Source organism: Ruditapes philippinarum, unplaced genomic scaffold, assembly GCF_026571515.1.
Source record: "Ruditapes philippinarum isolate M1 unplaced genomic scaffold, ASM2657151v2 ctg1096_1_1_1_1, whole genome shotgun sequence".
NCBI lineage: Eukaryota > Metazoa > Mollusca > Bivalvia > Venerida > Veneridae > Ruditapes > Ruditapes philippinarum.
The window spans coordinates 15,101-36,536 of NW_026867118.1; the positions used below are offsets into that span (position 1 = coordinate 15,101).

Sequence of the window (21,436 nt, forward strand, 5' to 3'; positions counted from 1 at the left end):
CGAATTCAGCGAACTTCTAATACTATCAACTCCAAACCGGATTTACGCGACACCGGAAAGAACATATTTATTTTGAATTATATGTTTTATGAAAAAGCGGAAGTAAAATCGTTTTATCAAAGAAACAACGATTTATAACATGCTTAAATACACATTTTAGTCGACAGTTCCGATAAATTTTAACAAAAGTCTAATAGATTTGTAGTTTTTATCATTTATTATAGTAAAAGCTTACCCACTTTCCACAGCAGGTACATGTAAATAAAAACATGCAGAGTCACTGTATCAGTGATTGCGAGTCTATAAAATGCTATGTGTATGGTTTATTGCGAGCACAAACACCTTTTACTTCCGAACACTGTATGTATTATTGCAAGCATATATTAAAAATACAACTTGTGTAATTTCCTGCGAGTACAAGAAATAAATGCGCTTACCCTAGGTGGGCATTGGGCTGAAAACGTGTATGAAATAAATGTCAGAATATTTACTTATTGGATTTGTCGTTATTTTCAATGCCGAGTTTCAATGCCGACTTCGTTAAGCCGAGGGCCGAGGGAAATGTTTACCTCCCTAGCCAAAATTGGCAGTCATTTTGATGGTCAACATTCAATATAATATAAATGGCAAACTATGAACGCAATTTTTTTTAAAAAGATGCAGATAGCACCAATAGTTCATCAGTTTTCACGAAAATGATATAATTATGAGAGATTTTTATCTTATCTTTAGCATATGATATATTGGAAATGACCCTCAAAATGGCGGCCAGAGGAGGTAATAATTTCTATGTGAAAAACATCTAAACTATCTTCTGAGGTAAAAAGGGCATGAAATTTCACAAATGTTATCCATTTACAGCACAGGAGAGACATGTATTATAATCATGCTTTTCTTTCTAAAATTCAAATTCTAATATCGTTTAATCAGAGACTTTTATTATTATTTTGTTATATAAATCTCAAAAGTATAATGTTATCGCCCTTAACTAAACTTTAAAAAATCTCGTTTAGTTTTGATTGTTGACTGCAGATTTGTACACATGATTGCACTGAGACGGTTTATGGATATACCGGATGCTTTCATAATATTTGTTCTTATAATAAGTTTTCATATCATCGTTATTATTTTACATATAAAAATGTTTTTATGTCATTGTCAAATTATATATCAAATGATTAATAATATTATGTCTGTGAAACTTTCATTTTAAACTGATATGTGTTCAATATATTAACGCTTAGATTAAGGACAGATATAATGAAACACCCTATATGTATGAAACAATTCTAACAATATCACAGTTGATCAATAATCTTATATCATTGTTCCTTTTTTCATTCATTACAATTGATTAGATGTCCATAGTTCTTATAGATCTATACGAAAGTGAAAGACATTGTGACCGCATTTTTGAGCATTTCGATTACTCAGTTATGAATATATCATTTAAAATAAATATAGATAAAAAAGTACAGGCATAAAAAAGGAAGCTTAACATAAGATCAGGTGTACTTTTATATTGTTTCGCAGAATGTATGGAATATATATGCGTGTAACAAGTACAAACATAACTGTAAAAACCATCACGAACAGGCGTAAAAACAAACGAACAAAATTCAGGAATATTTTTCATTATATTTTAATAATACATTTATGACATAATTTAAATATACGTGACAATCTATTACATGATTTATAAAAGGGAGAAACAGAAGCAAAATAAGATACAAAATGTACTAGCGTACGAGTACGCGCAAAAGAAGACTATTTGTATCTTCCACTTTTGCCGTTATTAGTTTCTTTACCGATTAAGTAATTATCGAAATCACAGCAAACTCCTTGGTAAAGAGGGGTTTATCCCCTCGAAACGTCGGAAGTTGATAAACTTTGTGAAATAGGTAGTTATCTAGTAATTATCAAATTTCGAAAGTTAAACTTTAAATGAAATGAATTTGCACTGATTTAGATTTGGGACGTTCCATTTGAATTTAAACCATTTAAGTAACGAAATGCAATTAAAACCGGTGGCCAAACACTTATCACTTTTTATGGTTAAAGAGTGGTTTCTTTTTTTTCTCATAAAATAATTTTCAAGTGTTTCATTCGAGAGCATTGCTTTTAATGCCTTTAATACTATTATTAAATATTGCTTACGCCGTGTGCTACTGGGTGAGAAACGTTGCACTTTATATATTGTCTCTCAAGAACAATTTTCACCATTACTAGTCTGAATTTTGACTTCCAAGAAAGTCAAACAAATGGAAATCACATGAAGAATAAATAAATTACTTATTATTCTTACAATTACATAACACTGGCTGCAATAATGTGCTAAGACCTGGCTGCTTAAAGTTATTATTGCTTGAGCTTACAATTGTCCTATAAGGTTTGGCCAATAACGAAACATCACCGAATGTTCGTCTGCTTCGAAACTTTTCATATCGATGATATTTTAACGGGCGAATAAATGTTATAATAATGAATACCACCATTGCTGGTTTCAATGACGTCATTTGTCGATAAAAACATATTAAAATTGCACAGAGAAACAGGAAAAGGAAACCATAATTCATAGTCACAAGACGGAAGTGGCACTTAATAACTTGCTCTCAACAGAAAAGTTCGAGATTTGCATATGACCCGGTAAAGCGAATCTTTTCATGCTTAAGTCTAGTGTGCCACACCCATTCTGAGAGTCTTTAACCTCTTCATCGCGAACTCCAATGTCTTCATTATCACTCTTTTGTTCAATGTCAATATCTTGGTCATCCGAAATATCTATATCCGAATCGTCTTCATCATCTCCTATATCTACGTCATTATGAAAGTCGTTGCCAGCCTCGTTTTGGTTACCGTCCGCCATTGACGAGTTTGTTTGACCATTTTGTGGTTTGGTTGTAAAGTTTTTCTTGCTCCTCTTCCATTTCATTCTGCGATTTTGAAACCAGATTTTAACCTGTAAGAATTCAGTATAGTTAATTACTTTTAGAATTTATATTTTTTAAGATATTTGTTTCGTATGATGCAATAATACACAGAGAAAAACTTCCCAGAACTAGTAAGGCACTAAGGCTGTTAACAGGTAAACTGTTAAAGAATATTGGTGCAATAAACAACGTCCATTTAGAAGATATATCATGAAAAAATAACTCATGGATGACATCACGAAGACTTGAGACAAGGCGATGCTTTATGACCCTGTCAAAACATGATATTGATTATGATTTCTACAGGAGATGAGGCTGTAACTGCCTCGATGTTTTTAGTATATTTGTCTGTTCTTTTGTGGATATCTCAATGAAGGACTTTATATAATTTATTACTGAAATGAGTAAATCAGTAATATTATAAGCAAAATATCAGTGATAGAGCGTCACTAGCCTCTTATACCATGTGTCATTTTAATTGGATCAAAAGCAATTCTTTTCTCATAGAAATTCCTCATATCATATTTGTATGAAAGTATTAATAAACTGAAGAATGTATATAAACTTAAAAAAATCCACATACTCTTTGAATTAATTAATGGACTGTTCATACAGAGGTAGAAATAGAGAAAACCGAAATCTCTACAAAGAATGCCAAAATACAATGTATGTTGCAGACTCGGATCAATTCAACCTTTTCATTGACAGTTATTAAAAACTATACAATATACTGGAAAAATAGATCCATATTAAGAAGAATAATGTTTTAACTTCTATGTTTAAAATTTGATAACAAACCTGTGTCTCTGTCAGCATTAGTGTTGTAGCCACCTCAAAACGTTTAGGTCTAGACAGATATTTGTTCATCTTAAACTGCCTCTCTAACTCGAGAAGTTGCTGGGAAGTGAATGCTGTGCGGGGCCTCCGTGTTTTACCCATCAAACTATTCTGTGCTTGTGCTGAAAATAGGTTGCAAATGAACATTAAAGTACAATACAATAATCTGATAATTTTGTATTGATATTCATTAATATTCAAATATGCAAAGAATGAATGCGTATGAAAAGGGATAATATTCAAGTTTATGCATAATTTGAATGTATTGTTTGTTTATATTTGCATATGCAATGATAGGATAATTTTGTATTAACGTTCATTAACATCATGTTTATTCATACTTTTATTATTATCATTATTATTATTATCATTATTGTTGTTGTTGTTGTTATTATTATTATTATTATTATTATTATTTTTATTATTATTATTATTATTATTATTATTATTATAATTATTATTATTATTATTATTATTATTATTATTATTATTATTATTATTATTATTCATTTATTTGCATGTACATATTAGATGATTTTCACTAACAATTGGAATTGTATTGATTATTGTTATTCTTACTGTTAATTAAAGTTTAAACGTACCATGTGACTTACAAATTTGCACTGTTACATAGGTATAAGTACTTTTTCACAGTCAAAATCTAAAAAAAATATATATAGAAACAGTGTTCCAATTAAGTATTTTTTCCGAGCTAATAAAATAAATTATATACATTCTACTATATCATAATTTAGATGTTAAAGTGATTGTTTCTTATGTCAATTGTACAAAACTTAACTATCTTTATATGAACATGTCCTTTTATATTATGAAATGAGCCGCGTCACGACAAAACCAACATAGTGCGTTTGCGACCAGCATGGATCCAGACCAGCCTGCGCATCCGCGCAGTCTGATTAGGATCCATGCTGTTCGCTTACAAACCTTTTTACAAGTAGAGAAACTGATAGCGAACAGCATGGATTATGATCAGACTGCGCGGATGCGCAGGCTGGTCTGGATCCATGCTGGTCGCAAACGCACTATGTTGGTTTTTGTCGTGACGCGGCTCAAATTTTGAAATGGCATGTATACTGTGTAAAATTTGATGACTGCTAAGAATGTAATTTTATTTGTCAATTCTATTAAATTTCAGTGTTAATAATAGGCACCTATATTTAATATTTTCGACTATCATTTCATTTCTTTTCATTTATTAGCAAATCGGCATTTCAACTGCTTTTGACCATTTACACATACTAAATGGTCAAGACATATCAAGGTAACCTATTTAAAGATATTCAATATGAAAACACATTTCGACGTAAATAGTTTTTTGTGTGTTTTAAATGGTTCTTAATTTATAATAAAAAGAAAGAACGCATTAAGGGCTCTTACATGATTACAAATTCAATATTTTTAATCAGAGTTTCATAGACAGTTACCATGGAGTCATACAACTTCATTTACACTGACACTAATCTTCGTAATCAATTTAAATGTTTATCAAATAACTATAAAACATTTCAACTGTGCTGTATCCTAATTGTTTCCAATTACTAAAATGGCCATCTTTTCAACGCCAAATAAAATGTCCAATTAATTCCATTCAGTTGGAGACATTGTCAGCAAAAACCACCATTTAACTGTTTCCTTATTCACTTAAAGCTGCCTCCTAATAAAATTTGTCGCCATCAGAAAGCGCAAACGGCCTCTCAACATTAAATTAAATGTACATAACTAGTTTAATTTACCAGAACGTCGGCTATTCAAACGGCCATTGTTACTCGTCATTCCTTTAAAGTTACAATTTCTATCAATCCGGTCTATGGGATTAATTCCATTTATAGTGTTTCGAAGTGGTCGGATCTCGGAGCCTTTCAAATGATAATACCGCTGGTCCCCCGAGAACTATGTAATCAACGCAATGAATGACTCGTACGTGATAATGGGAGGGAAAAATCGTTTATCGTGCCAGTTAATCGGAGACAAATTGAAAATTAACTTCTCAAATAGCAGCAGCGCACATTGAAGGATGCCGATTTAATCAAGACTGTATCGAGAAAGTTTGTTGACAGAAACTTGGAATAAATTCCTCGTCTTGTTTTCCTGAGCCGGAGAGAGATCAACGCGTCGGTTACAGACGTTAAGTCTATGAACAGTCTTAGTTACGAATTAGGAGAAAAAACCATTGATTTGCAGCGGATATCAAACATATTCAGTTTTGAGAGTCAAAACTTACCGTATTTTAAGCATATTTTGTTTTTCTTAAAATTATTTGTATTATTTTCTTAACTTACATACAGTTTCTATGCATTCCCTACAAAATGCTCACATTTTATTTTTCAATTTTTTAGCATTTATTTGTTTTGAAAAATTAAATATCCATCAATGTTATGTCATATCTTTTTTAAAATGACTGACAGATATCATTGTTCATCATTATTTCTATTTTTTACAAGTTTCATCCGATATTTTTTTCTCAAACGTGATGCTGTTGCTTTTTTGACCCTTTACTGTCAGAAAATGTAAACATTGTGAGGAACTAGAGTTATGCCATTTTTACCGGAGTGATATATCTGCTTTACAAGCGCAACAGTGTATGATATAAACGTTTTCCTTTTTCTTTTACAGTCCGAAATAAATGCTATATGTCATTGATTATTGTCAAAGTCTCATTTGTATAAAAATTGCCCTTTTTCACATATATTAAACATATTTATGAGCCGTGTCATGACAAAACCAACGTAATGCGTTTGCGACCAGCATGGATCCAGACCAACCTGCGCATCCGCGCAGTCTGATCAGGATCCATGCTGTTCGCTATCAGTTTCTCTACTTGTTATAGGGTTTGTTAGCGAACAGCATGGATCCTGATCAGACTGCGCGGATGCGTAGGCTGGTCTGGATCCATGCTGGTCGCAAACGCACTATGTTGGTTTTTTCGTGACGCGGCTCATATATTAAACATTTGTGCGACCACCCGATGGACGCAGTGTGTTTGAATGAAGCGTCTATAATATCACGTGATCCGCTCATTAATTTAAATGTAAATCGTATATTGTTGATATATCATTCTTAATCGAATAAAGTAAATAATCGAAATTTAAGATTAAATTATATCTTATATAAATTATATAAGTTTTTATCTAATATAAGGAAGGATACATTAACATAAGAATATTTTTAATGACAAATATGGCCAAAGAATAGAGATAAAGGAAAAATAATAGGATTTTAATGTATGCAATGTTATTTATTTTATGTTACACTAATTAATTATCATTTCCCTTTTATGCGATATTATTCAATAACTATCTAAATAAATCATACTTTCCACTTCTATGCAATATTATTCAATAGCTATTAAATTAATTATACTTTCTCTAATTAAATGATTAACAAACACTAAGCGTAAATCTTATCAAAATTATTTGACAGGGTATTAACGGTACAATAGTCCAGATTTTTCACCATCGGGCTATATCTTGATAAAGTCGCAATGTCATTCAATATGGACGATAGTGGACAGATGCGGTTGCTAAGGAGATCACACTCGTTAACGCCGCGGACAGCATCGTATCTTAAAAACACTCACATGTCTCTTTGAAACTTACTAGCGGTTGTTCAAATACATTGAATTTGTTATCACTAATCTTGTGTTATTGGATTAATTTCGACATAATTATTTGATAGTTTCAGGATAGATAAGGCATGCAAGATCACAACAGAAGCGGACTTTGTTTACTCGCACCTGCAGGAAACCGGACGTCACATTCTCTCCTTAAACTGCTCTTATTTTGTAATTTCGGCACGAATGTAGACTTTAATTTGTCGTAAATTGTCCCTCCTTTATCTTTAAGCGGATAAAAAAATGTGCTATACTTTCAACGACTGAGTCATTCATTTGATTTTCTCAAGATGTTAATTCATCCTATTTTAACAAGGATATGAAATGTAACCGTAAATTAAAACAGTAGTAAATCAGTTTAAAATGCTCACAATATAAAATGTTTTAGTAATGAGGCGACCTTGATTAACTTCCGAAAACACAGTGTCCCCTCTCTTTTTTATTTTGTTTTAGACAACCTGTCAGATAAGCGAGTGACTGTATAAAAAGTACTTTAGTGCTAACTTATTACCTCACAAAAAATGATGATTATGAAGTTAAAAAGGTTTTATATGTTTATATATATTTTAAAAATGATACATTAGTAGTAAGATGGAGTAAAGCGGATGTTGAAAAACTGTAGGGGAGCCCCCATGTTGTGACATGTTCGAATCCCAAATTTCTCAGAAAATGAGTATAGACTAAAAGGTCTGTTTAATTATGGAGAAATAACTACTAAAGGAAATATAATTCTTTACCATACGACCAAAATACAGAACAGGCTTTAAGGTGCTTAGTTATTCAATTCGTTCCAGGACATGGTAATTTCCTAAATGCTCCCTCTATGCTATTCACAGCCGAACCTTTGGTCTACTTCTTAAACAATCTGTTAATTGGTTAATACTAACAATTATAACATTAACACATATTGCAGTAATGATAGTGCGTAAATTATGTAGGGGGTCCATTTGGAGGGACTTGTTTTGGAGGAAATACTGATGATTTAAATACAATATAGAACTACGGTCTGAATGCAATTGTTGTATTGCTTTGGAACTTTAACTAGTATTGTACAACTAAATCCTATCGCCTAACACATAACGACAGCTCGGACTTAACTTTAAATTCAGGTGAATGTTTCGAGCTGTTGGAAAAAAAATTGGATACTGTCACTTGATGAATAGATATACATTTCTAGTATTATATTCAGCTTTAAGAAATGCCATTATATTATAGTTATGCAATCAAATAAAGTAATAACAGAAATGCAACTAAAGATATTGACAAAATTTACAATGCTTCAGTATGAAAATGTAATTATAGAAATGTAACTTCAGACATTATGCTTGAATACAAAAAAAAACCTGTGAAATTTCTTAAAAAGAAGTAAAATATTCTGATAATATTATTCAAAATTAAAATGAGTGTCGTACATGGTTGTTTCCCCAGAAATTTGTTTAAAATTTGCCCATAAAGAATGATAATAATTTCTTCTCTTGACAAATGATCTAACAATAGTGATCCACATTTTCAATTGTTGTTGTTTAACGTTAAAGCACGTTTAAGTGTGCTTGAGTGCCCAGAGAATATTTTACTTCAACTTGAAGAGACTGAACAAATTTTCATGTCAATTTCTTTTCCAAAATTTTACAAATACTATTTATTAATTCATAGATTTGATAATGATAAATTTGAGAAGTATGTACTGTGATTTGAAGCATGAGCCGTTCAAATTATGTTTAATCCCAGTCATAGCTCAAACATTGACTTGTAGGGTCACATGCTTTTTTAAACCAATCAATCATTCTCCCCAGTTCTCGATTCAGGAACAAATGTCTAATTAAAACTAAAATAGCGAGAAAGAATAAACGTCATATTTAAGGGTTTATAATATGAATAGTAAATACAGCATTGCAAATTGATATATTTGTTGTGTTTTTTTCAATGAATACATGTATTTTTACCTCCCTAATTTGCATATTGAGGAAATTAGAAATAAAAATACATCAACTACATATTTGTGAATGATTTATCAACATAAGAAGTGATTTAAAAATAGTACATCTGCGGATGTTTCTTAATTCTAAATTTCACCATTTCATGAATAAATGTTGAATTCTGCCCTAGTCGGTGCTAGGGGGCTATGACAGTAGTACTTATCGTTCAATCAAACCGAGCTTGAAACTTTTCAATTTGTCAATTTTATTTCAAATGAAATACTTATTGTACATATCTATATACAAAATGAAAAAGACACCGACCCTATGTTTCTGTTACAGCCAGTCTGTTCAGTTATTTCTCTCCGAATTAGTAGACAAATTATAATAGTATCTATCATAAGATAATTAAAATCACGACCCAGGAATTTGTTAAAATAATATATTTATAGAATTGCACTGATTGTAGTATATGAAACTTAAGTGCACTTTTAATACGACAATATAAATTATTGAAGTTTTGTCACAGGAGCCAGTCTTTGGTATCTTAAACCTAGGAAAGTGACTTTCGGTTTTCCAGTTTATGATAATATACCATAGTGTGGGATAATATTCGTGCTCTATTAAAACGATTTAAAGTGACAATCTTGTTCTCACCAGTGTAACAATCATATCACAGTAATAGGATTTTCTTATATTAACTGTGATTAGTCTGTCCATCGTACATCAGTGGGACATTACGGGACATTATGAGATAACTTAGATATACTTAATCCCTTTGAAGGAGATGTTGAAACCCGAATTTCACTTTATCAAATTTTAATGAATAAGACCCGATTGAAATAAATGACCATTATTTACTATTCCTTTATTCGGAAACTTTCAAAGGTGACAAAGTCGCTTTTCAAATGGACCAGGTAACACTAAGCTATTGAAATGAATTGATTTACTTTCAAAGATAACCGGCTCAAGATCAAGATTATCATTCTATCTACTTTTAAGTTTTCTGATTTTACAAATACGGAACGAGTTTAGCAATAGGTGATGAAAAATAGCCATTTTAGAAAAAGAATTAATTAATAAAGCATTTTTGAAATGTTTAATTTAAATAGATTAATAGCAATTATAAAATGATCCGTTTAAAGCAACGGTGTCGTTTTTTGTTCTTTTTTTATCAATAATAAATCATATCTGTATTTGGCATTTGATTTGTTATGTTATTAGATATAAAATAACTTTAAAATAAAGCAAATTTTGTATTCTTTTTTTTTTCTATATTATAAAATTCATTGATGGATATGTCAATCACTGACGAGCGATTTGTCCGTATATGTCCCCTATAAAAGTGAAAGAAATCTAAAATATGGTAGGACCAACGTATTTGATTATGTATACTGGCTGTATGTTTATTTATTTTTGTTAGGTTCTACGTCGCACCAACGCAGTATAGGTAATATGGCGACTTTCCAACTTTTCTGGTAGAGGAAGACCTCAGATGCCCCTCTGAGCATTATTTCAGACACGAACAGGCACCTGAGTAGAACCAACGAAGTTCTGTACACTAGCCGGGTAGCTTTCTCATACTAGTAATTATGTATATTAAACAATATAATAATAAAAACTTTGAACCACATGTTAATACTGTTAAATTGTAAGACTTGTAAAAATATTATTTGACAGTATGTGTGCAAATATAACTTTCCCCGGATTATACCACTTTTATTAAGGCAGAATTTCAATCATTTATGAATAATACATTTACATGTATTTACATTATTATATATTCATTTTCCCATGAGTCAAATGATCGTTTTTTAAACACAAAAAATGTATCTGTAAAACAAACGAATTTTTAAAATATACAGTTGTAAAACATAAGATATACGCCGATAACTATTTCTAACATTTTCAAAATATTACATAACTGAATACAACGACTTTTCATTCTTTAAATGATATATTCAAACGCAATACAGTCTTTTAAAAACTAATTTGAACTTGGCTAGCGGTGGATGGATGTATGTCAGAAGACACGCGGTGTGGTATACAGTACCCCCATGTCACCGGCTAGCGACGAAGCTTTTTTCTAACTAATTTAAACTTGATTGTTTTTCAGTACCGTTATATCTTTCATCTCCTCATATTGTTCTTGAAAATGAAAGATAATTTTGGTCTTTATCCTAGTTTTAAAAAGATATACCTTCATTCACACACTATTATCAGGCTCGTTTATTATTACATCTACTCTAAAATCGGTGAGATTATCTCAATTTTCAAGTATGTACTTTACGTTTTATTGTTTTAACGTCGTTTATTCTATAAAAGAGGGAAAAGAAAAATCAAACTGCCGATAGTGGCGATGGCAGTATATTGCTACTGTTCTACAACATTGATTGCTTTACATTGTCAATAATTTCTAGAATAAAGTTTGAAATTGTATTTGTTAAAAAGTTAAAAAAGAATATATATTAGGACCAACATTTTTATAACACCAGGAACATATGGTTGAACGGCATTGCAGCGTTAACCATCAATACACTTGAAATACCCCTTAAACTCTTGAAATTTTAGCATTGCCATAAAATGTATTATTTGAAACTTAATGATTAAATCATAAGGTGATATAATAAAATGATTTAGTTTAAATAATACATTTTATGATTATAAACCGTTATTATATCGTTTGTGCTTGCCATTAGAATGTTTTGTTAAGGACAGAATGTATTTACTTTTGCTGATTTTGTTAATTATCTCATTTTGTTACACTTTTAGTATTGTAAATGAAAAGGAATATCCTTTATGTAATGTTTAAGGTGGCATACAACTGATGAAAGAGAGATACCATGCAGGATTTTGGGACACATTAATCGTTTAAGACATAGCATCAAATATATCAATTGTTTCATGAAATTTACTGCTCATAAGTTTATGGTAAATACATGTATATATGATTGAATATAAAATGTAACTGTTGGTATATATAACAAACGACAATCAATATATAAACAAGAATTTATCTGATCAGTTTATTTGTTGAAAAATGTCTGCAAAAAAAATTTTCTTTTTGATGAATATTAAGAGATCACGATATTATAATAATATTATATATAAAAAGGGCTAAGTATAAACAATTTATATGCCATTGAAATATCTGATGATGTTCAACAGTAAACACTTGCATCATATTATTATATTGTCTGATGTAATTGTTTATTAATTAAATGTATACACTCGCTATATTATGTAAATGTGCCACATGAGTATATGACCTTCTGGTTGAATGAAAATAAAACTTGTACTTGTATTGCATATTCTTTTTCTTGGTAACTGAAGCAAAATTTTTCTGGACAAAAAATCGTTAAATTTATTTAATAAATGGCCCTTTTCTTTTATTATTATAATTTAAATGTTAGGACGATACATGTTGAAAAATATTGTAGCTTTTCTGCTACTTGTGATGCAAGTTCTTGAAGATCATAAAAAGAATTAATACAATCATCCATGTAAAATATTTAATTATTAACTTGTATATAATATAATTGTATACTTTTCACAAAAACACCAAAATGAATGATTGAAAACAAGAATACTGACATTGTGAGATACGCTTATACAGTACAAAATTATTTTTTTCTGAAAGACAAAAATGCCGAAAGCCAAGAAAAGCGTTTGTTTTTATAGAACTTTAGTGCTATTTGCGCTGCAAACAAAACATTTCTAAAACATTGAGCTTTTGATATAAAAGGAACGGAAAGAATAATATATTTCATTCCTTGTATAAACCAGTCCTTATGATTTATCATTAGTAATCTTGTATTCTTACACAGGCAAGTCTAATCACTTATTATACAAAACTGATTAATATTCATGTATTATTGGTAATAAAAACTTTATCCATTTGAAGATATATTGATAATACATTGTAGTTTGGTAGATATATTATAAAGTTTCTTTAAAACATTTCAAGTTTGTTGTGCATCGAGTATATGGATACTTTTAATGAATGTTTATGACTATGTGAATGCTGACAAGTTGAAGAAAACAAACAACCAAACCGTAAATAAGTATACTAAACAGGATCTAAAATTTATTCCATTAACAATTTGAAAATTGCAGCGTTGTTTACTTCAATGAACGTTAAATGAATTCATGAAAATAATATAGTATTTTTTTTCAATTTTGGTAGTTTAACTTTCAAGACAATTTTTAAAAAAAAATCTTGCATTGAAATCAACTTTTAAGTCATGATTTTATTCAAAAAATTTGCTTTAATATGATATAGTAAATTCATAATTTTTCAACTCATACTAGTTTGACTATTATTGTACGTATATAATTGATAGACACAGCATATAAAATGTTTCGGCTGAGGGTTTTTTTTTCAAGCAAAATATTTTGATTTAAACAGAATATTACTGAACATTACCATTATTTTGTGAATGAATATCGTACATATAAATTTAAATTGTTCATAAAGATCTTTAACAAGTGTAATTATTGCATTTTCAAGGAGATTTAAAAAAGGAAATAAACTAATAAATATTTGCGCGCGACAATGAGTAAAGAAAACCTGATGATGACATTAAATGAAATGCGAGAATATATGGTTTTAATAGGATGTGTATTTCTTATTTAAGGTAGTTTGCGGGTGTTTAAAAATGACTCACATGTTTACACGGGTTATCAGTTCGAGTGCGGACAGGTGTCTGTTTAACAACATTTAGAATATTTCACATTTCTAAACACAGTAGGGCACCGCATAAAATATTCCAGTGTCGGGTTTTACACATTCTATAAATATAACGAATGTTTGAGGAAATGGGGGTAGAAATCAACTGTTACTTTGATGAATGATTGAAGTTTTTGTTGAACATTCTGATTTAAGTTACAACCTTATGACATTAATTCGATTTATTAAAAATTACAAAAAGATCAAAATAAAATCAAATAAGTCTAAACAGCTTGATTATTTTCTTTTCTTTCATTTTCTTCTTTTTTTTCTCTTTTTTTTGCACCACCATTACATGCGAATTCAACCCTTGACATTTTTGTGTAAATAAATATAAATGGTTATTCAGGTGTTGAAACGAACCTAAATATTTACTGATTTAGATGTTAGTTTTTACTTGTTATCTTATTTCAAAATATCATAAAATTAATTTTTTTAAATGTTTAAAAAATAAAAAAAGAGTTGTTTTTTTTGGCAGCATTATACCTACAACTTTCGTCAAAAAATAGCTTTATCCTTTGGTAGATCTTGTAATTTCTTTGTAAAATGACTTCTCATTAAAGGTAATCAACAATCAGCTGCTTGTGCGTCTTTATTATAGATGTTTTATAAATATTTAAAAATTATTTTAATAAGATTATGATAATAGTCATTTGTCTGTCAAAGTAATGATTTAGAAAAGATTTTATTTTATAAAATAAACGTTTAAGGGATGTTAAAAGTGAAAAATTATGATAATGATCATAGTGTCACTGATAAAACGCTCAGCTCTGTTGATTATCAATTCATTCATTTATTTTTAAAGAAAATGAAAATCAAACACTTTTTACCCATGCTCCTTGCACATTATATTTAATCTATTTTTACTTACATGTTTAGCGACTTGAGGAAATAAAGATAGTATTATCTAAATTTTGTAATTTATTATTTCATTAAGATTGTATGGTTCGTATCTATTTGGCTATTTTATAACAATTATTTGTTTAAACCTTTGGTGTCAACACATCTTTAGAATGACTTAGAGAAAAAAGTCTTCCTTAACAAGTATTATTAAGGAATTGTCATTTAAACATAGAAATGTCGGCTTTTCTTAGAACCCAAATAGAAAAAAGGAAATTAATTTCGTAAGGTATTTTTTTACCAGTATAGTCCATCATCCTTGACATTAGCATTCCACCTCGTGACATCCAGTCTCCCATGTAAGGTTGAACGGGGCTACCAGATTGTGCTGCATGAAGGTGTGCCGCCATTTTGTACGCGTGGTCTGCGGGTGCATGGAACGCTGAACTGTTTTGTAGATGAGGAGCCAAGTGGCCGTGACCTTGAAGTGAATTATGTAGCGAACTTTGTGAATGTTGTCCATTTAATGCATTTAAATATTGCGCTTGTAAAAGTCCCTGTAAAGCCGCTGGGTTCGATTGTAACATTGCTTGTTGGTGCACATTTAAAAGTCCTGGTCGCGGAATTAAATTGTTTTTAAACACATGATGCTTGTTTTGAACATATGCTTCAGGCGAGAGTCTTAACTCCGGGCTGGGAGTTGATGGATGACTGCAACAACCGGAAGATGTTCTTGGTGACACTGTTGATGACGCAGATTTAGGAGATACATTTGATACTTCCGGTGATGGCGACGGTGGTTGAGGATGCTTTTCGGCTTTCTTTGACAACAAAGAATCTATACTAAACGATCCTTTCATTGTGAATCTTTAAAGAAAATCAAAACCACTATAAAACAATTTTTCACCGTTCAAAATCCGTAAAATATGTTTCAACTTATTGCAGAAAGTCAGAAGTTACGCCTTTTGTCACTGTGTTATATCTATTAAGGCTTTTTCCGGCTGTCTTAAACCAAGTGTATCCTACAAACATCCAAACCTGAATCATTTTTTTTTCATACAGAGTGCCCACAATTTGTATCATATTATTTAAGATTGCCAAATTTATCAAGATATGAAAGATCGGATTCTATTGGTCAAGATTATGTAAATAATAATGCTACCGGTTGAAATATATTATCTACTACAAATATTTGCGACCAATCTGTGGGAAGCGAATATTTTATCTTAATCCAGAAGGCAGGGCTAGCAGTCGACTTTATCCGAAACGCGGGTCGGCTGTTTAATTAATTAATTTGCTTGTTAAGGGAAAATCTGTGACCATGTTTTTGACGGAATTAAAGTATGATTTTAATTCTCTGGGAATTCATATGAATCTTGAGATCACTCGGGCTCTTAAGCAAATAGTGGACTAATTAAGCAAAATTCTTCTACCATTTTATGTTGATTAATTTCTATTTATGGTACTTGACTACAAATGGTTAAGACTGTTAAAGAAAATGCGATCACAGATGGTTGATTGCAGATTGCCAGTTCTCCCTTTTGCTGGCATAGAAAAACAACATTTTAATGTTTTAATAAGAGTAAGTTCAAACCACGTACTATGAATTATTTGAAAAATGATCGCAACCAGTAAATATTACATTGAATTAATGTATATTTAATATTTTGTATTATAGTAAAATGCCTCCGCTCTTCAATCGAATGAAATAGAGTATATTTTAATTATTTAAATGGCTGAAATTTAGTAAACTTAATACATACCTTATCCTTGAAAACTTTATATCTTATTAATTAGTCAACTAAGTGATGATTTAATAATAATAATAATTACACAAAATAAAGACTATATTTGCGATAATAATGCATGTTTATGTATATGTAGAATGCATAGATTCTTTGCAACACGAGTATTGGCGACTCGAGCATATAAATCGTAATGTTTTAAAATTGATTAACATGATATTTAAGTATACATATTTTTACAATAAATAAATAAATAAGTGAATAAATAAATAAGTGAATGAATGAATGAATGAATGAATGAATGATGTTTCAAGCGGCATGTATCTCTGCATCTCAACTGATATATTCATGTGTATTACATCGTAAACATCCTTTATACTACAAACAATTTATAGTTAAATTTTAATTCTCTCCGGAAAAGAAGAAAAATATGATTTAAAAAGGGATTAAAATGATAAATGTGATATACATTTTTAAAAAATCACATATTTGTATTAACAAAACAAAGTGGTACATGTGTTTTACAGTTAACTTATATTATGATGTTGTTTAAAAAATAAATAATAATAATAATATAATGAAAAAGCAACGTACACGTCGGCGGCTTTCGCGAAATTGACATTTTAGCATTCGCCATACAAGCAATCAAATATGCCTTTTGTATACAGGCATAATATTTGAGCGTTATTTCAATTTCTCCTTTTTTCTCTCTGTTTTATTCATTAACAGAACTCCACTGACATTTTTTACATGTCGGGATTGATATTCAATTTGATTCAGATGTAGATCTAGATCAATAACTTACATGCACAATTTCAGATCATTCGCTCATTCCGTTTTTCAAAAATAATGATACTAATTGTGAAAAAAATGACCCAGAATTGTCAAACATGCAATCATTTTGACTCAAATAGGGCTAAAGATAACGCAAAAATATGATTTTTCAATACATATCTGAGTTCATTACTTTATTACCTTTTGCATCATTCTTATTTAAATTCAACATGTGATCTTTGTAAGAAATTTAAATTTAATATCTATATGCTTTTTGGGCCTCAGTTGAGTTCCTTTAATATATGTGTTTAGGTGTATGCATCATGAAATCGTCTATCAACTAAGACAGCATAATTATACCAACATACCATCTTTATATTTAACCCTTACCACGCTAAAATCTGAAAGTGGATGTGTCCATCTTTCAATTTGGATGAAATCATTTGTCATTTTCAGTGAAAATTTCAAAATATGTATTAATTAAATAGCGAACAGTTTAGGTCATTATCTGTACTGGTCATATGGCTAGCACCAGTTACCTCCAACTAAGTGTTTGTTTAAACATTTTTTATTTATCAAATTTACAAGCATGTACCATTTTACATCACAATATACATGTATATGGACTGGAAAACATGCATAACACTTATATTAATTCCTTTCCACGATAGAGTTTCGTCTTTATTATTTCACTTTATATGATCAGTGAATGTTTTACATTTCAATATTAATCTAAATTAACAAAATTAGACTACGTGTTAATTAATGTATTTGCAAATAAATGCTTATATGGACATTTTACAATCCAATCTAAACAAATGTACTGAAATTCTGAAATTCATAATATAGCCATTTTTCAATTTTTATGTTATGGATAGATAAGAATCTTCAAAATTTGCATTTAGATAAATAAAGAATAAAAACAATTTTCTTATTTTAGAAATGCGCTTATTTTCACACGGCTGATTAAAACATATCTATACCTTTTTGCAGCAACATGCACGCTATAGAACATAAAGTACTTTCTTTTTTATAAAAACAATTATTGTTCAAATTTAGAAAGATCAGGCTTAATAAGAGATTGATATAATGCCTGTCTAAACTTAAAAACAAATAATACCTGTTTATGTATTTTGTGTTCATGAAATTAATTAATATATATAAAGTTTTATATATATAATGAAACATTTTCTGACAAAAATGAACTTTTGAAAGAAAAATATTTTTTTTTAGAAAAATTCTAATCAGTGAAAAGTAAATGAGAAACGTTACAGACATGGTGGAGATAATCAGAATATTATTAAAGGTATTACATTCGTCAACAACTCGTACACATTCGGCAAACATCGGTACTTTCCGTATTTCACAATATTTCACCAGGTCATATCGACGATTTGTTAAATTTTACAGGATACGGAAAGTGAGAAAATATGGCAAGTATTTACGAGCTGATGGTGGCCGCTGTATAACAATATTTATAGAGCCTGTATTACATTAAATTATACAATATAACTAAAAGTTCAGACATACTTAAGTATGCTATGGGTAGCGTTAATTAGGAGCTTATTTTAATCAGATTGTTAAATTATATAAACCGGTTACACGCTAGGTTCATTTTATTGTTCATTTATTAGCAGAATATTCAAATGTATTTATTAAATGTTGCTTGAGAGGTATACTAAAGAACAATGTATCACCGCCAATTTTGGCATCCATTAAAGATGCCAACTCTTTTAATATACATGTTCGTATATAAAACAATGGCTTCTTGTGAAAATGAAGAAATTACCAGCAAAGACAATTAGAAGATGTTTGTGAACTTTACACGGTGTCTTTTTACTTGGAAAATTCTGTGGTTTATGACAAACATGAAACTAAATAAATAAAGCAAGCATTTTAACCCTTAATATGCTAAATTCTTAAATGGGCAACTTCCATTATTTGGAAGAACTGTACATTATCAATTTTGGGGATATCAGATGAAATTTGAAGTTTGCCAACAAACAGTATAGCTGGCCCGACTCAATACTAGCGGCACTGGCTTATCACTTCCGGTTAAACTCTTTGAAAACTTTAAAAAGAACCGTCATCAATGCTTTAATACCCTTTTCATCGTTAAATACATACAATATTTATAATGAATTTGCTTTACTTAGAGTTGTAACTGTAAGAAGTTTCAGTACAAATTGCGGACTAGCAAATAAGTATATTTAGGCTATCGTTTTCTTTTATATACATGCATCATTATAGAACAAACATACAACCATATCCTTCTTTAGATGTAAAATAGACATACATACATGCATAAGAAAGAAAATCATGAGCGGGAAATCAAACATAGAAAAATCAGAAGAAAAATTTGCTGCCGGGACTTGAACCAAGGGTATCTGGATTGCCGGTCCTTTATACTTATCATTACACCAGAGCCAATATAAGTTTGTGAACACATTAGGAACACATAGTATACACCAGCTACATGTATATACATGGTAAAAATATCTTTAATACAAGCAGATATTTTTTACGTTATTAGCTATTCTATCATAAAATATTCGTGAATAGGAATATCAACATTTCACAAGTTGTCATATAGTTGAAATAATTATTTATTGAAAAGGCTTCACCAAACAGTAAGTCATCTTCAATTGTATCTTTACATCAAATACACCGGTAACCCGTCGTATCTACCCGTTTCAATGTGTATAGGTACCACTTCAATCCTACATTTTGCAAATGCTAGGCGATACTTTCTAGTAATGACAATTTGCAGTATGTTTCACATTAAAAAGTGTGTTGGGATACCTTTTGCTTTCTTCACTTATTCTCCTATACTCCCTATACTATTTAGCCTATTACCAGATGCTAACCAAGTGCATTTTAAAATTAACATTATTTTTTTTTCAACAGAACTTTTCATTGATTTAACGAAAGGTTGAGATACTTCAAAGAACTTTGATGCATTTTAACTCCGTAACCAAATCTTCTACAGTTCCCTCAAACATCAATAAAACAATGTATGAAAATTCTTTCAAGCCGGGTATCTTTTAACCTACTAAATCTTCTCCATAGATTGCATATGGATTGCTATTAACAGAATAAAGTATGGTCAAGTTGTAGGTTTTAGTCTGACTTCATGCATATGTCAGATGCGTACTATCTTTACAAAGTTAAAAAAGTAAACATCATTTTCCTTTTACAATTTTCGCCCTTTTCATTCCTGCAACCGTCTCACATTATATCAATGATTCCTCTCAGACTAATTTTGTTACTTATGTTTTGTTGGCTACAGCATCACATTTAAACGGTACTTTTCAGTTACTTTTGATTGCTATATAGTAACTTACTTCTTACACATTTTCACATCTTTATTTTTTTCTCCAAAATATTTATATTCCCGATTTGTCATACTTTTTGATATAGAACAAAACTCGACAATTATAGAAATATACTAAAAAGGAGAAGAATTTTATAAGACTTCGTCTTCCGTTCTAAAAAATATTTGATTTGTATTATAAATGTATATATTTATATGAATATATTCGGGAAATATATATGTTTAAACTAGGAAATGATCTACAAAAATATTGGATTTGAGTTAATTTAAATTATACCAAAAGCGTTCAAAGTAATAATAATAATATTAATTATGATGATGATGATGATGATAATATAATAATAATAATAATAATAATAATGATAATAATAATAATAATATTAATGATAATAATAATAATAATAATAATAATAATAATAATAATAATAATAATAATAATAATAATAATAATAATAATAATAATAATAATAATAAAACAACATTATTTTCAATTACAGTAATCAAATTCAGTAGGTTGTCCACTATTTTGAGATCATACTCTAAATACATTTTGTACTTCACTTTAAGTATTAAAAAAGTAAATACATTTTTATTTGAATTTTGAATGCGATATGAATCATATCCCGTCTCGTCATAAATTATGGTTTATTTTATTGATATTTACTTTCAGGTGTTATATACCGTATAACGCCCCGAAACA

The 21,436-nt window shown here is 29.8% G+C and overlaps 1 protein-coding gene across 1 annotated transcript; it reads right to left on the bottom strand.

Moving 5' to 3' along the window:
* Positions 1-1,626: 1,626 nt before the first annotated feature.
* Positions 1,627-15,960, bottom strand: LOC132734903 (motor neuron and pancreas homeobox protein 1-like). The gene is made up of 3 exons (XM_060721774.1): positions 15,185-15,960; positions 3,729-3,889; positions 1,627-2,959 (listed from the first exon to the last, which is right to left on the bottom strand). Exons 1-3 carry the CDS (start codon positions 15,741-15,743, stop codon positions 2,579-2,581), a joined length of 1,101 nt encoding a protein of 366 aa, XP_060577757.1. The 5' UTR covers positions 15,744-15,960; the 3' UTR covers positions 1,627-2,578.
* Between the last annotated feature and the right edge of the window lie 5,476 nt (positions 15,961-21,436).

Excerpts from the sequence above, each read along its gene's own strand:
- LOC132734903 (XM_060721774.1), bottom strand. The coding sequence starts at position 15,743 with ATGAAAGGATCGTTTAGTATAGATTCTTTGTTGTCAAAGAAAGCCGAA. Across the intron at positions 3,890-15,184 it reads AAGGATGATGGACTATACTG|CACAAGCACAGAATAGTTTG; the intron begins GTAAAAAAATAC and ends ACCTATTTTCAG. Across the intron at positions 2,960-3,728 it reads TAATGCTGACAGAGACACAG|GTTAAAATCTGGTTTCAAAA; the intron begins GTTTGTTATCAA and ends GAATTCTTACAG.